The 15,314-nt window shown below is 40.9% G+C and overlaps 1 protein-coding gene across 3 annotated transcripts in view; it reads left to right on the top strand.

Annotated features, from left to right (window-relative positions):
• Positions 1-15,314, top strand: part of Mamdc2 (MAM domain containing 2) — a 202,358-nt gene that overhangs the window by 141,288 nt on the left and 45,756 nt on the right. For all 3 annotated transcript variants that reach the window (XR_010047974.1, XM_063250074.1, XM_003472203.5), the window contains exons 7-9: positions 279-372; positions 5,783-5,926; positions 8,837-9,102. Coding sequence is in view for 2 of the 3 variants with exons in the window: in XM_063250074.1 (XP_063106144.1) it covers positions 279-372; positions 5,783-5,926; positions 8,837-9,102 (504 nt within the window). In the remaining variant the exon portion in view is untranslated. The remainder of the gene's footprint in view (positions 1-278; positions 373-5,782; positions 5,927-8,836; positions 9,103-15,314) is intronic.

The raw sequence follows: 15,314 nt of genomic DNA, 5'->3' as shown, positions 1-15,314 counted from the left end.
TTCTCCTAAAAGGAGATTGTGGGTTGGTTAGGGTGTTTTCCAAACTCTTATATTTGGGAGTCGCTGTGCCTTGGACTCACCTGTTTGATTGGCATGTCACTTTAAACCATGGGTAAGAATACTTAAGCTGGGGCTGGGGGTTTAGCTCTGCGGTGTAAGTACCTGCTTGGCAAACATGAGGCAATCCCTAGCACCAAAAAACCAAACAAACAAAAAAAAGAATACTTCAGCCTAACAGAAATATGTAAGCATGTGGCAAAGTGTCATTTTCTTCCTAGGTTATTTTTGAAGTTGCCTTCAATGGTCCCAAAGGAGGATATGTTGCCCTGGATGATATTTCTTTCTCTCCTGTTCACTGCCAAAATCAGACAGGTAAGCATTCCTCTTTTTTTTTTTTTTTTTTTCTGTTCCTCATTTAAAATTTTTCTTTCTTAATAGATACTTGGTCTCAGGACTTGCTTTAAACTGTCTTTGTTTCCTCACCTTTTCTCTTATCCTTAAAATCTTAATGATTTGAATTGTCAATTTTCTGGAATATTACCCACTTTTGTTCCCTCACTGAGTGAGTCTGATTTTTCTGAAAATATGTGTTTCATTTTCTCTACCTAGTAGAAAAAAAAAAACCAATTTAAATAGTATTAATTTTTTTCTCACTCATCTTTATTTTTAAAGGGTACCTTGATGAGTGGCAGGATAGATGTAAAAATTGCTTTCAATCTACTGAAAAGAATTATAATAACTTTCCAACTTTATCCCAGATTTACAAGAGTCCTTATTTTAAATACATTAGCATTTAGTACACATCTCTAGGATGGTTTTGGCTAAGTAGTATACACACTTAATTTACTTACTTTTTTTTCAAAGTGAACCCTCAAATAATTTTATCCTGACATTTTTACTTTCCAATTTAATAAATTAGCAAGTGATTCAAAGTCAAGTAGGAAACAGATGTTGTAGAGTAAGAAGCATAACAATGCAATAATAATGGTAACGTGTACATGTAATTGACCTTACCATTCAGTGAATTTGTTTCCTTGAGGGCTCAGGGAGACACAGTGTTCATCCCATCTTATTAACGAGTCCTCATCCTGGCCTTTAGAGCCCAGGAAATAAATTTTTGAACTTGACCTTGTGGTCTGACTTTCACATGTTAAAGTTGGACTCTCATAAAAGGTTTCAGAAGATCTAAGAAATACTTTCTACTGGAACTAAACTACTACCCCAGAATCAGAAAGAAAACTAATTTGCTAAAACAAAATATTACTTTTTAATAATTACATTTTAAAAAAAAAAAAAAGTAGTGAAACAGAACCATACTAGATTTATATATTTTTATCTTTATCCTTTTTCCTCCCTGGTGCCAGAAGTCAAACCAGGACCTTACACATACTAAGCAAGTTCTCTACCTCTTAACCACATACTAAGTGAGCCCTGGGCTTGCATATTTCTAAAATGACTTAAACCAAAGAAAAATCAAAAGTTTAAAAGAGCATCTAAATTTGACACAGAAACCAAAGGTATCCTACTCTAAAATGTGATCTCTCCCTAATCCCACCAATTAATATTCCAATTACATTGACAGTAATTGCACAACCTCTTTATCCTTAGTTTTAGACAGTTTTCCTCATTTCTATTACCCATTATTTTTAAAAGGCTCCTCTTTGCTGTTGTTAGGCATAGACTCTGGGACAGAGGCCAGATTCCGGGTCTCCAGAGCTTCTGCCCTTTATTTCCATACTTTATCTTATACTTCATGAATAGTTTATGCCCTCATGCTTCATAACACAGGCTGATATTTTTCTTCTGACTTTTTGTGTCTGCTTTCCCGGCTGGATCTTAAGTTTCTTTTCCCATCTGCACTGCTATTCTGACATATGAACCATCTTGTTGTTGTCATCTAGTTAGGTTTGGAGGTGATCGATTTCCCACACCTAAGAGCCATCGGAGTCACAGGTGTTAAAAACCAGTGTCCTGTGGCTCTCCTAAGTGACTCCCCAGTATGCTTCCTAAGGGCAGTGAAACCACCCCACTTTAAGCAGTAGCATGTCCTTTCGCCAGTCTTTTCCAAGCACAAATTTCCTTTCCATTGCCTTGTTTGGCCTGCAGTCTACACTAGAGGAGTAAGCTCTCTGGGGGCCTATAAATCCCTGGGTATCTAACAGGCAGTCCTATCCACTGTTAGGAATCTTACCCATCCCCAACCACGGACAGCCCCAACTCTCTGGGCTTGAGTTACCCCACGTGCAGGCTGGAGGTATCCTGACATTCACGAGTGCTGCTCTCAAAGGACCCTGCCTTGGCCATTTACCAGCAACATGCTGCCCAGACCTCTCATTAGTTGCGAACTCAGATCCTATTCAGCAGCAGCCTGGGTTATACCTGAAGTTGCCAATTTTACTTTATCTCAAATGCCCTCAAGGGGCTTCACAGGCCACACAGTAGCTCAGCCCCTTGTGTCTTCACTCTTCCCCAAGATGGCTTTGAGCTGTGTCCACTGAAATAAAACTACCCTGTGAGTTTAGCAGCCTTTAGAGCACCCTGCCACCAGTGTCTGTCTCTTCTGGCTCTGCAGGAACTGATGAGCCTTTTAGATTTGTAGGGCTGATGCCATTTGCCTCCATGAACTCTGCAGAGCGGAGGAAAATGAGGAGAAACATCCCTGATCATTCTTCTGAAACTGCGCTGCACTCCAGCTAATTAGATTATCTTCAAAGCCTCTCATTTCCAAGAGATTCAAATGTCAGAAAAGAAGTAATTAACTAAAACTTACATGGTGGAACTTTTTGGAAATTTGCTCCAAGTGGCTTTATTTGGTCTTGTTTCTTTCTTTCTTTTCCCCCATGATTATCAGCTGAGGCTCGAGGGCTTCCATCTCTCTCTGATTCCCTCCTACTTCTTTGACTATGTTGTCAACACTCCCTACCAGCTCCATCTGTGATCACCACTCTGCAGCACTTCTGAAACGAACTTGAAGCAAAGGCTTTGTCTCCACCCAAGGCAGCTCCCAGTGTGGGGGTCACCACCAGGCCCTCGGACTCTATCCTCAGCAGTCACATACTGTCCCAGGGTAAAAACAGCATTCTAGAGGGAACAGATTTAGTCTTTGAGTCACAGTTGGGAGATTTTCTTTTTATCAGACCACAGACACATCCACTCGTAAGAGTAGGTACTTAGCAAAGGAATAGAATCACATCATCAGGAATTTTTTTTTTCTGTATGATTCAGAGCATCACTGTGGAGAAAAGTGATCCTTTCTTACTATCAAGTTTTGTTTTGCTTTGTTTTTTGATAGACTTTATTTTTTAGTGAACTCACAGGTTTGCAGCTAAATTGAGCAAAAAGTACAGAGATGTCTCATATGCCCTTCCACATACACACATCACTGTCTATGTTGAGGTCTAGTCTAGGCATTGTACATTCTAGTTTGGACAAATGTATAAGGACATACGGATCATTACAGTGTTGCATAGAATATCCTTCACTGCTCCAATTCTTTCATTCTTCCTATAGTTGTGTCTTTCCCAGAATGCTGTATCATGGATTCATATAGTATTTAGCCTCTTCTTACTGATTTTCCTCACTTAGTAATGTGCATTGAAATTTTCTCCATGTAGTTTCTTGGCTTGAAAGCTAATTTGTTCCTAGCAGTGATGACATTCCATTTTCTTGATGTCCCAGTTCATGAGTCCATTCCCCTACTGACTGCTCTTATGTTATGGTGGTGATACATAAAACTGCTGAGCTAAGCATGGCAGTGAAGTGAGAAAATTGCAAGTTCAAGGCCAGCCTGGCAACTTGGCAAGGCCTTGTCTTAAAATTAAAAAAAAAAAAAAAAAAAAAAAGGCTCGGGGTGTAAGTCAGTAGTATACCATTGGCTGGCAAGTGTAAGGCCTGGGTTCAGTCTCCAGTGCTCAAAAAAATAGTCATAATTAATAATTAATAAGTAAAACTGCTTTTGACTTTTAAGTTTTAGCACTACCTCCTTCTCTTTCCTACCTAATAAATAAGTAAAATTTTCTTGCAGCCACCCAAGATTGCTGCATTGAGATTCCTTGCCGATCAGTAATTTTGCTGGTTTCCCATTCCTTTGCACTTGGTGCTTGGGATCACTTCCTGAACTAGATGACCATCTGTGGATTTCCATTGGATTTCTGTATTTTTCCACTTACAAATAGCAGAGGGTTAACTAATACTGGAGACTGTCGTAGGGTGATTTTGAATCTTCATTGGAGAAATCTGAAGAATCCCTGTTGGAGTACATCATATGCGTTTTCCACAGACTTTTTCTTCAGGGCTTCCGATACTCCCTGATGCTGCCCAAATCAAGCAGAGCAGGGCATGCGCCGACCCACTGAGAGTTCTATCATTTCTTTCCGCCTATCTAGCTCTTGGAGTTTGTTCCTAGAGCATGAAGCCTCAGATACCTTTAGGTTCTGGTTATACAGAGAAATTTTCTCCTTTTTTTTTTTCATTTTCTGTAAGATGTTATCAGTTACTTTTTTAAGTTTTTGGTTTTTTGGAGGCTATTTTTGTTTCATTTCAAACTCAGACAAAATTTGCAAGAATATTGCATAGAACGCCCATATATGTTTCAGCCAAATATTCCTAAATATTTCAGCGTCTATTTTCTGAAACCAAACACACTATTACAAAGCTCAGGAGATTTAACACTGATGATTGGCTAACTTAAAGTTGGTTCACCACTTCTTCCAGTGGCACCCACAGCACCCTTTACATCGCGGTGTTCTGAGCACAGGCTTGGATCTTGGATCCTCTGTGGTGTTTGGTTGCCATGCTTCTTTCTACCCCTGGAATCGGGTCGATTCTTTAACCCACTGAAATGTTTTCTTTCTTGGAAAATCGACAAATTGGGAACATGGTGAGCCGTTGTCCCTAAACAGCTCCCAGAACCCAAAAATTGCTCTAGGGATGATTTTCCACTCATAAGAAACAGTACCCTTCCTTCCTGTACCTAGAACGGCCTAATGCATCTGTCAGCCTGCAGACCAAGGTCACACTTGACTCTGCGGCTGTGTCTCCAGCTGCCACCGTCAGGTCCACTCTGGGTCCAGAGGGCAGTCGAAACAGGCAGGCTTACAAGTCATTTGTCAGTAGGATGAAAGTTGTTCTCAAAAGTACCGACATCTCTTGTTACCCTCCATCGGGATAACCTAGAAGGCGGTGCCATATAGGCGGAGGTGAATCAGAATAGCATTCTGCAAAGCCAGACTAAAGGCAACCCCTGGAATAAATCACAGGTCCGGTGCGGCTTTTAAACTGCATGGTTTATGCTGACTGCTGATTTTCTCCAAGCAAATCAGTCCCTAACCTAATACTTTTGACACAAAGATAGATCAACAAAGGAACATTATTTCTGGAAACTAATATTTCCAAAATATATGTCTTAGAGAAACACTGAGTCCCCTAAAAAGCCTATTTTTTCCTATGCATGGATTTTGAATTATGAAGAAGTCTGTGAATGAATGCTTATAGTCTCTGCATCCTGAAAGGAAATTTTTGGGGGAGTCTGGTACTAACTTATTTTTATAGAGATCCTTCTCCTTTCCCTTTAGAGAGGAAAAGAATAATTTTCTTGTCATGTTGAAATGCTAGTTTCCTGCGAACCTGTTAGCTTGCTGTTCCTGTAAAAATACTTGGCTGTGATTTACTTCCTCCATCTCCCCTGGCACAAGTGTAATGATGTATATAGTCAGTTGACGTAGCCCTGTTCGCCCTTTAAGATCCTTAGGTTTGACCATCACTGTGGTTTTCGTTTGCTCAGAGCTTCCATTCAGTGCCATGAAAGCCAGCTGTGATTTTGAGGAAGACCTCTGCAACTTTTACCAAGACAAAGAAGGTCCAGGTTGGACCCGAGTGAAAGTAAAACCAAACATGTATCGGACTGGAGACCACACCACAGGCTTAGGTAGGTTAAAAGTCTGTCCATGTGGGATATTTCGGGGTGGTATTCATGCATCAGTGGCTCGTTGGCCATTTTATAGTGACTTCAAAAAATTGAACAAGGCAGCCACAAAGAAGCAAAGATAATCAGTAACCCTGAGTTTGACCTTGTTTAAAAACTCTAGTTCAAACCAGTGGGCTACAAAAAGTATTTGCCAGTTAATTAAATAGTCAGACCTTCGGAAATGACTTTACTCTTCACTTTAGATGAAATACTTCTGAAAAACTGTTAATTTCCATTTACATGAAATCTTCAGAACAGGCAAATCCACAGAGATAGAAAGCAGATTCATTGTTGCCAAGGCCTGTAATGGAGGATGTTTGTCTAATGGGTCCTGGGTTTCCTTCTGAACTCATAAAAAGTGTTCTGGAGCTGGGTAGTGGTGGTGGTTGCATAGCATTATGAATGTACTAAATAACATTGCAATGTACACTTTAGAATAGTTAAATTGGTCCATTTTATGTAGTATATTTTACTACAATAAAAAGCATAATATGGGGAGAAACTGTTGAATAATATTGTGTGGGTACTTACTGTGTCTTAAGGGCCCTTTGAACCCACATTTTGAGCCATGTGTACATATGGTTACTTGAATGACATCCCTTGTGGGGCTCATCACTGGGAAGACTGGTGGTTTAGAGTGATCTCAAGGGCTTAGAATGTCATCCTTTTTTTCATCAAGTTTTTATATTCTGAGCACTGACGTGAATTTACCCAGAAGCTGAAAATGAATAAATTCCAAGGCCTCTCACTTGCCAAGGCACTGAGAAAGGCCTTGGAAAGAATCTTTGCCACCTTAGTACCTGTAATTTTATGCTCTTTTCTTAGAGATTGCCAATGTTGAAGAATTACAGGCCCCACAAAGCCTACTCCAGCCTGGCCAGACTTTTCCCCTGGTGGATACAGTACAAAAATACAAAGTCCACCCTTGTGGGCTGACAGTCATTTCCATGAGCAAGAGAAACATGAGACAAATGTATGCATGAACAAACTTATACAGAGTGTGATTTAAAAAATATAGCGATTTTTAAAAATTTAGTACAGTCAAAACACATTGCCGTTAGCCTCCTCAGAATCCTCCCCTTGACTTTGAACACACTTTTCCATCATTCTAACTGCTTTCTGAAGCAGTTGTGGAAGTCTGCTTTCCTGAGGGTCTTTAGCTGCATCATCGTGGCTGTCTGGATGCCTGAAATGATCGAGACATTACAGCAGCTTCTGTCAGGGTGGTGCGTCCTCATCTGCCTTATTTACTTCATGTGGCATCGTGCAGCTCCTGGCTCGTCCCTAAAGTAGAAAGGCCTGTGAAAGGCAGACATTTCGAAAAGTGGCAAAAACAATGTGATCACTACGTTTAGAGCAGGGGAGAGTGCTTTACAGTGTCCCATGCCCATGTGTCTTTTACTGTAATAAGATTATTTTACAAAAAATGTCACATTAATAGTTTTTATCATGCCTTGTAATTAGAAGTTGTAGCAAGTGCTGTCAGGAAAGAAAACTTTTCCTTTACTCTCTTAGTTTCTGTGACTGAGGCCAAAAATTAGACTAACATAAAACATTAACAGGAGAGAAACGTACACATTTTATTTAATAGTTTGATTTGCACATGAGAGCCTTCGTTAAAAAATGAAGACGTAGAGAGAAGTATAGAGGCCTGAGAGCTTATCTAGCACCTTGACAAAGAATGATAGAGTAGTGGAAAAGGCAAAGGAAGTGGAGAAGGAAAAGGGTTTAAGCTACAAGGAGCAGTATGGAAAAGTAACCGAGGAATACGTGGAGGAAACGAATGCATGATGATAAGCGAAACTTTAGTAGTTGGTTTGTGCAGCTCTGCCTTTGGCCACAGGTCCCATTCACTGGCAATACAAAAGTTTTTCTCACATTCCCTCAGCACGAAGTAATCAATATTGCCACAGTGACATATTTTGCGGTGACATGTTTTGATCCCTTCAGTGCCATGGAACAAACAAAGTAAGCTCCAAGGACAGAGAGGGGAGAAGCAGACTGGGCCTGGGGACCAAGGGAGGGTTTCTCTGAGGGAAGCTACATGCAGCTGGTAGAGTGTGTGTGACCCAGGCAGAGGATGAGTGGAAGGGGATTACCCAGGCATACTGTATTCTGGGAGAAGAAAAAATAAACAGAGTTTGTGTCCTGAAGCTGCAGTTTTCATTTTTAAAATAATTTTCTTTGTCTCCTTTTTACCTATCTTTATTTCTTCTAACTCAACTAGAATCTGGGAGAGTATAGTAGCCAATCTAAGGATTTCAGGAGGTTTTTATTTGTAACAGAGTCTCATAGATGTGTTCCATGATTTAAACCACAGCAATCACATTATGTCCTCTCTTTCTTAAGTCACTGAGAGCAAGTCCCATTACTTTAGCTACACTGCCCACTCGAAACTGGTGTTACTGGCTTTTGGGTGCTGAATTCAACTTCTAGAGGAGGTTTCTAGATTCTTTCTGTCCCACGCAAAATTTGACCATGACAAATGCAAACAATAACAAGGTTCTACATTTTTTAAAATAGGAAGAGAAACACAAACTGCACAGTGAGTTTGAGCCCCATAAAAGTAGGAAAAGGAGGATGCCCTCCAGTGTGAAAGCAGAGAGCTCATAGCAATTGCCCTTTTTGCATCTCTCACTCTTCAGGTCTAGACTAGCCTACCTCAGACTGCTCCAGTTTTCATGAGAAGTCCACATGCAGGACTCTGGGAATGATTTTGCACTGTGTCCTGGAACTTTGCAAATAACAGGTCACACCTGTTTCCCCAGCCAGTCTTCCATGCCCTAATCTCCTGCCTCACTGGGATAGATTATTTTGCATTGCTGTTGCACTGATTTTGTTTTGTTTTGTTTTGTTTTGTTTTGTTTGCAGGGTATTACTTGCTGGCCAACACAAAGTTTACATCTCAGCCTGGCTACATTGGAAGGCTCTATGGTCCCTCCCTACCAGGAAACTTGCAGTATTGTCTGCGTTTTCATTATGCCATCTATGGATTTTTGAAAATGAGTGATACCCTAGCAGTTTATATCTTTGAAGAAAACCATGTGGTTCAAGAGAAGATCTGGTCTGTGCTGGAGTCCCCGAGGGGAGTGTGGCTGCAAGCTGAAATCACCTTTAAGAAACCTATGCCTATCAAGGTACAGTAGACCCTGTATATTCTTCACTTGCTGGACTGAGCAGGTAAAGCTCTGTTTAGCTACAGTCAGCTGAAATGGATTATTTCCCTGCTGTTCAAATTGATGACTCTGAGGTAGAATAGAAGAATTAAAGACTAGGCAGAAAGGACACAAGGAAAAATCATAATTTTAAAACAATGAAAATTACAGCTTCAGGACTCAAGCCCAGTTTATTTACTTACTTATTTATCTCTTTTCCTGAAACACAGCAAGCCTGGCAATTTCTCTTTCACCTGCAAATGAGTTCATTTCCTTTTTACTTGCAAATTGTTCTCTTTCACCCATGAATAGGCTACCTTTTCACCTGTAAAGTAGGCTACCCCTGAAGCATACAAGTCATCTCACTCTAAGAGGGCCATCCTTCCCCACCCACCAAACCAAGACCCCTGATATCTACCACATAGCTCCTTTCACTGTAAATTAGGCTACCAACCAAATTAGGCTACCAACAGGTCATCTTACTATAGTTGGGCCATCCTCCCCCACCCACCAGACCAAGATCAAGACTATGTATTACCAAATTCCACAGACTCCTACTACCAAAAATATAAGTGTTCCCATTTCCAAACTGAAATGCCTCTCATTTCTCAGGGTGCCCACACTCCACTCTGGAGTGCACCATAATTTCTGCCTAATGAAACCTTACCATGTCTTTAACTGACACATCCTGAAAATTCGTTATCCGTGACAGGAGTCAGGAAACCTGCAAACTTACTCTACAAAAAAGCAGGTTAAATTCTTTATTTGAGATTTAGGAATCTCTCAGACCCAGACTGGTGATAGGTCCTTTTCCACATTCTACCTCAGCCCTGTAACAAGTCAGTTCTTTAGTTCTTTACCATTTTCTATATCTCTGAGTCATGGACACTTAGGGGGTTTAATTCTTTTAAGATTCCCTGACAATGGTCCTAGACTGGAGTATATGAAAATATTTCTTTCTCTCTCACTCTCCCCTCTTACATACACACACACATGTGCACACACACACACACACACACACACACACCAGTGAGAATGCTAGAATTTAAAAGGATGAAATCACTAAGCATGGTTCTGCATTAAGCCTTCAAGGTCAACAGCCTAAGACTCTAGTTGAACACAGGGTGACTGTAGGGTACTCACTAAAATAAGATGTGAACCCCATTCCTTAGGTAACTGACTTAAGGGAACCATCAGCAGCTGATTTTGATAGCACGGAGAATACAAAAAAACCTTTATTGCAGGAAGAATGCAAAAGAAAGCAATAATCTCTAGGACTTAACAACTCATAAATTTAAGAAAGCTTTATAGATACAATAAATCCTGTCAACTACAATGCAGCCATGAAATTACTATGGGAATATCCATTTTGTTTCGGTCTATCAATCAACAAATATTTCCTGAGTATCTTCTTGGTTCTAGAAAGGGGCCCAAAGAAAAATAAAAGAAAACCTTTCTGTAAAATAAGTTGCTCATGCAAAGGGAGCTCAGTATCATTCAGTGAACAGAAGAATCATTGGTCACACCATTCTCTAGATACTACCCAAAGTTCAGGCTCCTCGGAAAAAGCTCCAAAGTTGGGAGAGATGGAGAACCTTTTTCACAAAAATTCATTACCTGAACTTCTCTTAGTTACAATCAACTGCTTGGACAGAATCATAAATGTGTCTATTTAGAACTTCCTGCTAAAGAAATTTTGTACATTGGTGCCATTGTAATGTTGCTTTGTTACTTATAGCCCATTGAGATGTCAACCAGGGCGTGATTAACTCTTTTCTGATGACTCATCAAAGATCTCTGAAAATCTCTCCAAAGTTCTCTGCCGCTGGGATGAATGATGTGATAGACTTCCTGACTCATTTTTTAAAGTTGAATCATTTTATAATATCAAAATAGAACCATGCAAGTATTATTAAAATCTCACAAGCACTGCTTGTGGTTATTTGATGCTAACTGAATAGGTGGTGTTGCTATAGGTATCCCTTGATTAATCTCATCACACTACAATCACCCAAATAAACTGAGATAAACTGCTTGGCTATCTGGGCAGAAGAAGACAAATCAAATTGGTATTCCTGGTACCAACTTCCTACTCATAACCTAGGCTCACGCTCTGTAAATTCATTGCGTAGATAGTTCCACAAATGCTCTGAAAAAGCCTTTTTATAAATGCTACCTGACATTTGCAGCATTGTTGAAGCTTCCTTTTCACCATAGTCCAGGACTCTGCATTTCCTAAGGGTCCAAAGGTGTAGTTATGAGAATACATGCGCTCTCACACCCACATGCATATGCGTTCCTGTTATAACTTGAGCCCCGGTATAAAATCCAAGGAGGCAAGAGACCGAAAATTTAGTGGCAAAGGCTTTATTTCCAGGCCTGGCGACCAGTCTCCGGGAGCCAATTTGGAGACTGTCCCCTAGAAGCTGAAGGGAGGACTTTAAAAGGGGGCTGGAGGAAAGGGCGGGGGGAGAGAAACAAAGAAACCTGTAGAGCCATCAAACTTGTTGACCCGAGTCTGGAAACTGTATTGCTGTCCACTTAGCTCTGACAATCTAGGGAGTTTCTGGTGTTTTTTAAAAATTATTTTCATCCTGCAGACTGACATTATCTCAGAGTGGCACGTCTGCAGCAATATTTGGAGAAGAAAGTGGACAGTTAATTATCTCAGGACAGCTTGTCTTCGCTAGTGAGTGCGAAGGGGTCACAAGTTATGAGACGCTGGAACTTAAGTTTTATGAAGACCTGATATCTAACTCATTTGATACATACAGAACAAAAGGAAAGCACCGATTGGGATTTGGGCCATAGTATTACCCGGTAATTTGTTTAAGCTAAGCAGTTTTTAAAATTGGGGCAGGCTCATTTTACAACAGATCATCACCGGGTCAGGGGGAGGTCACCAGAAACCCAAATTCTTTATGGCCTAGATAGATAGGTGAGGGGAGAGGGAGGCAATAAGGCGCCATACAGAACAGAAAACGGCAGTAATGTGTCAAGGTCAGGGTAAAGGGTTAAACTCACACGCAAATCTCTCTGCACACAATGTAAATTAATTGCCATTCTAGTTTTCCTTAGCTCTTTAGAGAAAAATAAAGGCTCCTAACAGTGATTAACAACCCTTGTTAGCTTGTTTTAACACAGCTTCTGTAGTTTATAGAGAGCAACAATGGTTAACATATCAATTAGGTGAGATTCTTACAATTCTTTACAGAAGAGAGTGTTGCTCAACAGATCAATTAGGTCCCTTAACATATCAGTTAAAAAAAAAAGATAAAACAAACACATTTAGTAAGCCCCTATACAGGTTTGCTGTAATACACATATAACAAAGCTATTTTCTTAGGGTACAACAGTTCCCAGGTTGTAGGATGCTGGGGTCTCTTTTTAGAGATGATGTCTAGGGCTTTTCTCTTTGGAACAAAGAACTAAACAAAAGCATAAACAGTGGCAAAGTTTCACATTTGTTAAAGGTGGGAAAAAACAGAAAGGTAGGGAGGAAATGGGCTCTGCAGAGCAGGTTTGGGCCAACTAAAAAGGAAGAAACAAAAATAAAAATACACCGACAGTGTAGGGTGGGCGGCATCAAAGAGAGAGACACAATATCAGGTGCTTATTGCCGACTATCCCTTTTCATAGCCTGCATCATCCTATCCGAAACCTGCCCAAGTGCTCACGAGAAGTCTCTCTGCAGGTTTTCGGGAACCTTTCTGGGTGTGCTCTGGGCTTTTGTCCTGCCTTCTATTTCTGCTACCTTTAGCCACACTGTCTTCCTGTCTCTAACAGATTCATGCAATTAAAGATGTACCAGAAGATAACAGAATTTTTGCTATGCTCCATGCCCCATTTGGCTGATCTTTAAAGGACATGATAAGCATCTTGGTCATTCTTTTGGCTTCCATATATGACCTTTACTCATTCATCCATTCATTTATTTATTCCTTATCCAAGGAGCCTTTATTAGATTTATGCTTGATGCTAGAAAGAATGAATGAGGATCAGGCTGATCCGGGAGGAGATAAAGATAAGTAAGTGACCAAGCACCGAGCAGTGTCACTCCCATGGGAAGGCCTGCGCAGAAAGATAGAGGAACAGTTCTATACCTGCTATGAAAAAAGAAATTATGACATCAGAGACTCAGCTAAGCTGAGGCCGAGGCTGAGGTTCAGCCTATGCTGGATTTTGCTAGGGCTCCACCCGCTTCCCTTATATGCCCTAGTGCTAAACACTTGAGAATCTCTTTACAGTGAATCCCTGCTCTGACCTAACTTCAGTGAACAGGAGGAAGCCTCTAAGCAGGTAGGAGTGCCTGGAGAATTTGTCCTTCCCTTCCTTGATGGCTAACAAACAAGTTACACAGTTCCTTACCCAGTCACATAGGGAAAAAATGAATCCAGACCGAGTGAGGGAAGGAATGTTCTTATAGAGGAGGACCTGGTCATGGATCCAGCCCCCCTGAGATATGGTACAGTTCTACACCAGAAATGATGGACTCTGTTTTGAGGTGAACAACCCATCTACTAGTTTTATGTACAATAGCAGTGGCTCTGGGGCATGCCTCAGGCAGGCCCTGGGCATGCCTTTATGCTTTGGAGAGTTCCAGTAAGCTCTGACTTAGGTCCAGCCACAAGAAGTTCTAAATTGATGCTCTTATGTCATTGGCTCAACTGCTATTGGAGGAAGCCCAAGAAGAAAGTAATTGCCCATGAAAGCAAGGTACAGAGTCAAAGACAGATGATGTTCTTGCCATTGTCTTGCCTGGTTCTGTACGTGTACTCACTCATTAAACTCTTCCTTCTAAACTTTACTCTCAGCTTGGCAGATTGTTTTACAACCACATTACAGGCCTACCTTGCTGTATCTCACAGCAGACATACCTGTAAATGTGTCTAAAGACAGTCTGTATAGGGGCTGGGGATTTAGCTCAGCGGCATAAGCGCCTGCCTTGGAAGCAGGCAGTCGTGAGTTCGATCCCCGGTACCGGTAAAAAGGAAAAAGACAAAAAAAAAAAAAAAAAAAAAATACAGACAGCCTGTATTTCTTGGAAATCCCCATTCAACAGAACTAGCTCTTCAGAGAGTGAGAGAACCATTTGTTGTCTATGATCAAGCCATGCACTAAATAAATAGGCAACTAAAATTCACATATTATCAACTACACAGAGGTGGAAGTAAACAAACAAAAAATGACTTAAACTGAGAAAGAAAAAAAAGAAAATTCCAAGATTTTGTTACTATTCCTGGCCCCAAATTCTAGTCCCTTTTTTCTTCCCAATTTTTGGGTGGATTCTTCTATACTCCTCAATAGTACATTTCTTTGTGCCTTAAGGTTAACAATATTTGCTGACTTGTTACTTTGAATGATAAGGAATTTAGTTCACACCATTGTTTCTTTTTCCCTCTTTCCTTCACATTTTTAGATTGTTATTTTTCTCTCAGTTCCATTATAACTTTTTTTTCAGTAGGGGGGCAGGCTTTCACTCAGGGCCTCGCATGTTCTAGGCAAGCACTCTCACTGTTACCGTGTGACTGGAAGGTATAGCCCAGATCCTTTGTGCAACAAACAGGAAATTGCAAAGCATGCACCCAAAAGGCAAGTGAAAAGTAGCTATATTTATGGAGGAGCATAGGAAACTGTGCACAGGCCAAGGCCGTGCCAGCAAAAGGTATGCCACAAACAGAAAATTCATGCTGGTAAAGCAAGAGCACTGCGCACAGGTCACAGCACACAGCATAACCCCCAGTAAAGCAGGCTTTTGGAATTTAGAGTATGTGTGTTTCAACCCAGGTGCTTCCCTCCGAATCTCTAGGTGTGATTGACAGGACTGATTGCTGTGCCATCTCAGGGGTTCTCAACACACATGGTGGTACAGAATTCATTCAGATCTTAATCACATGCATGACATGTAGTACATATTTTATGATCCCTTGATGCAGTTTGAGTAGGGTGAAGGTGACTGAAGGTCAGGCTAGGAGACCCAAAACGCATGCACTGTCACCTAGAGCTTTGACGATCTCTTGGGGTTTTGTTTGTTTTGTTTTGATTTGTTTTTATGTTCTGGTTTTCAGAGTTTCACTATGTATTCCAGGCTGGCCTTGCACTCACTGTGTAACCCAGGCTGGCCTTGAACTCACCGTGATCCTTCGGCCTCAGCTTCCCAAGTGCTAGGATTACAGGCGAGCCCTCCTCTGGAG

Source organism: Cavia porcellus, unplaced genomic scaffold (assembly GCF_034190915.1).
Source record: "Cavia porcellus strain 051 isolate PalLab524CR breed Dunkin Hartley unplaced genomic scaffold, mCavPor4.1 scaffold_1, whole genome shotgun sequence".
In the NCBI taxonomy this organism is placed as follows: Eukaryota; Metazoa; Chordata; class Mammalia; order Rodentia; family Caviidae; genus Cavia; species Cavia porcellus.
This window is presented reverse-complemented; position numbering and strand designations above follow the sequence as displayed.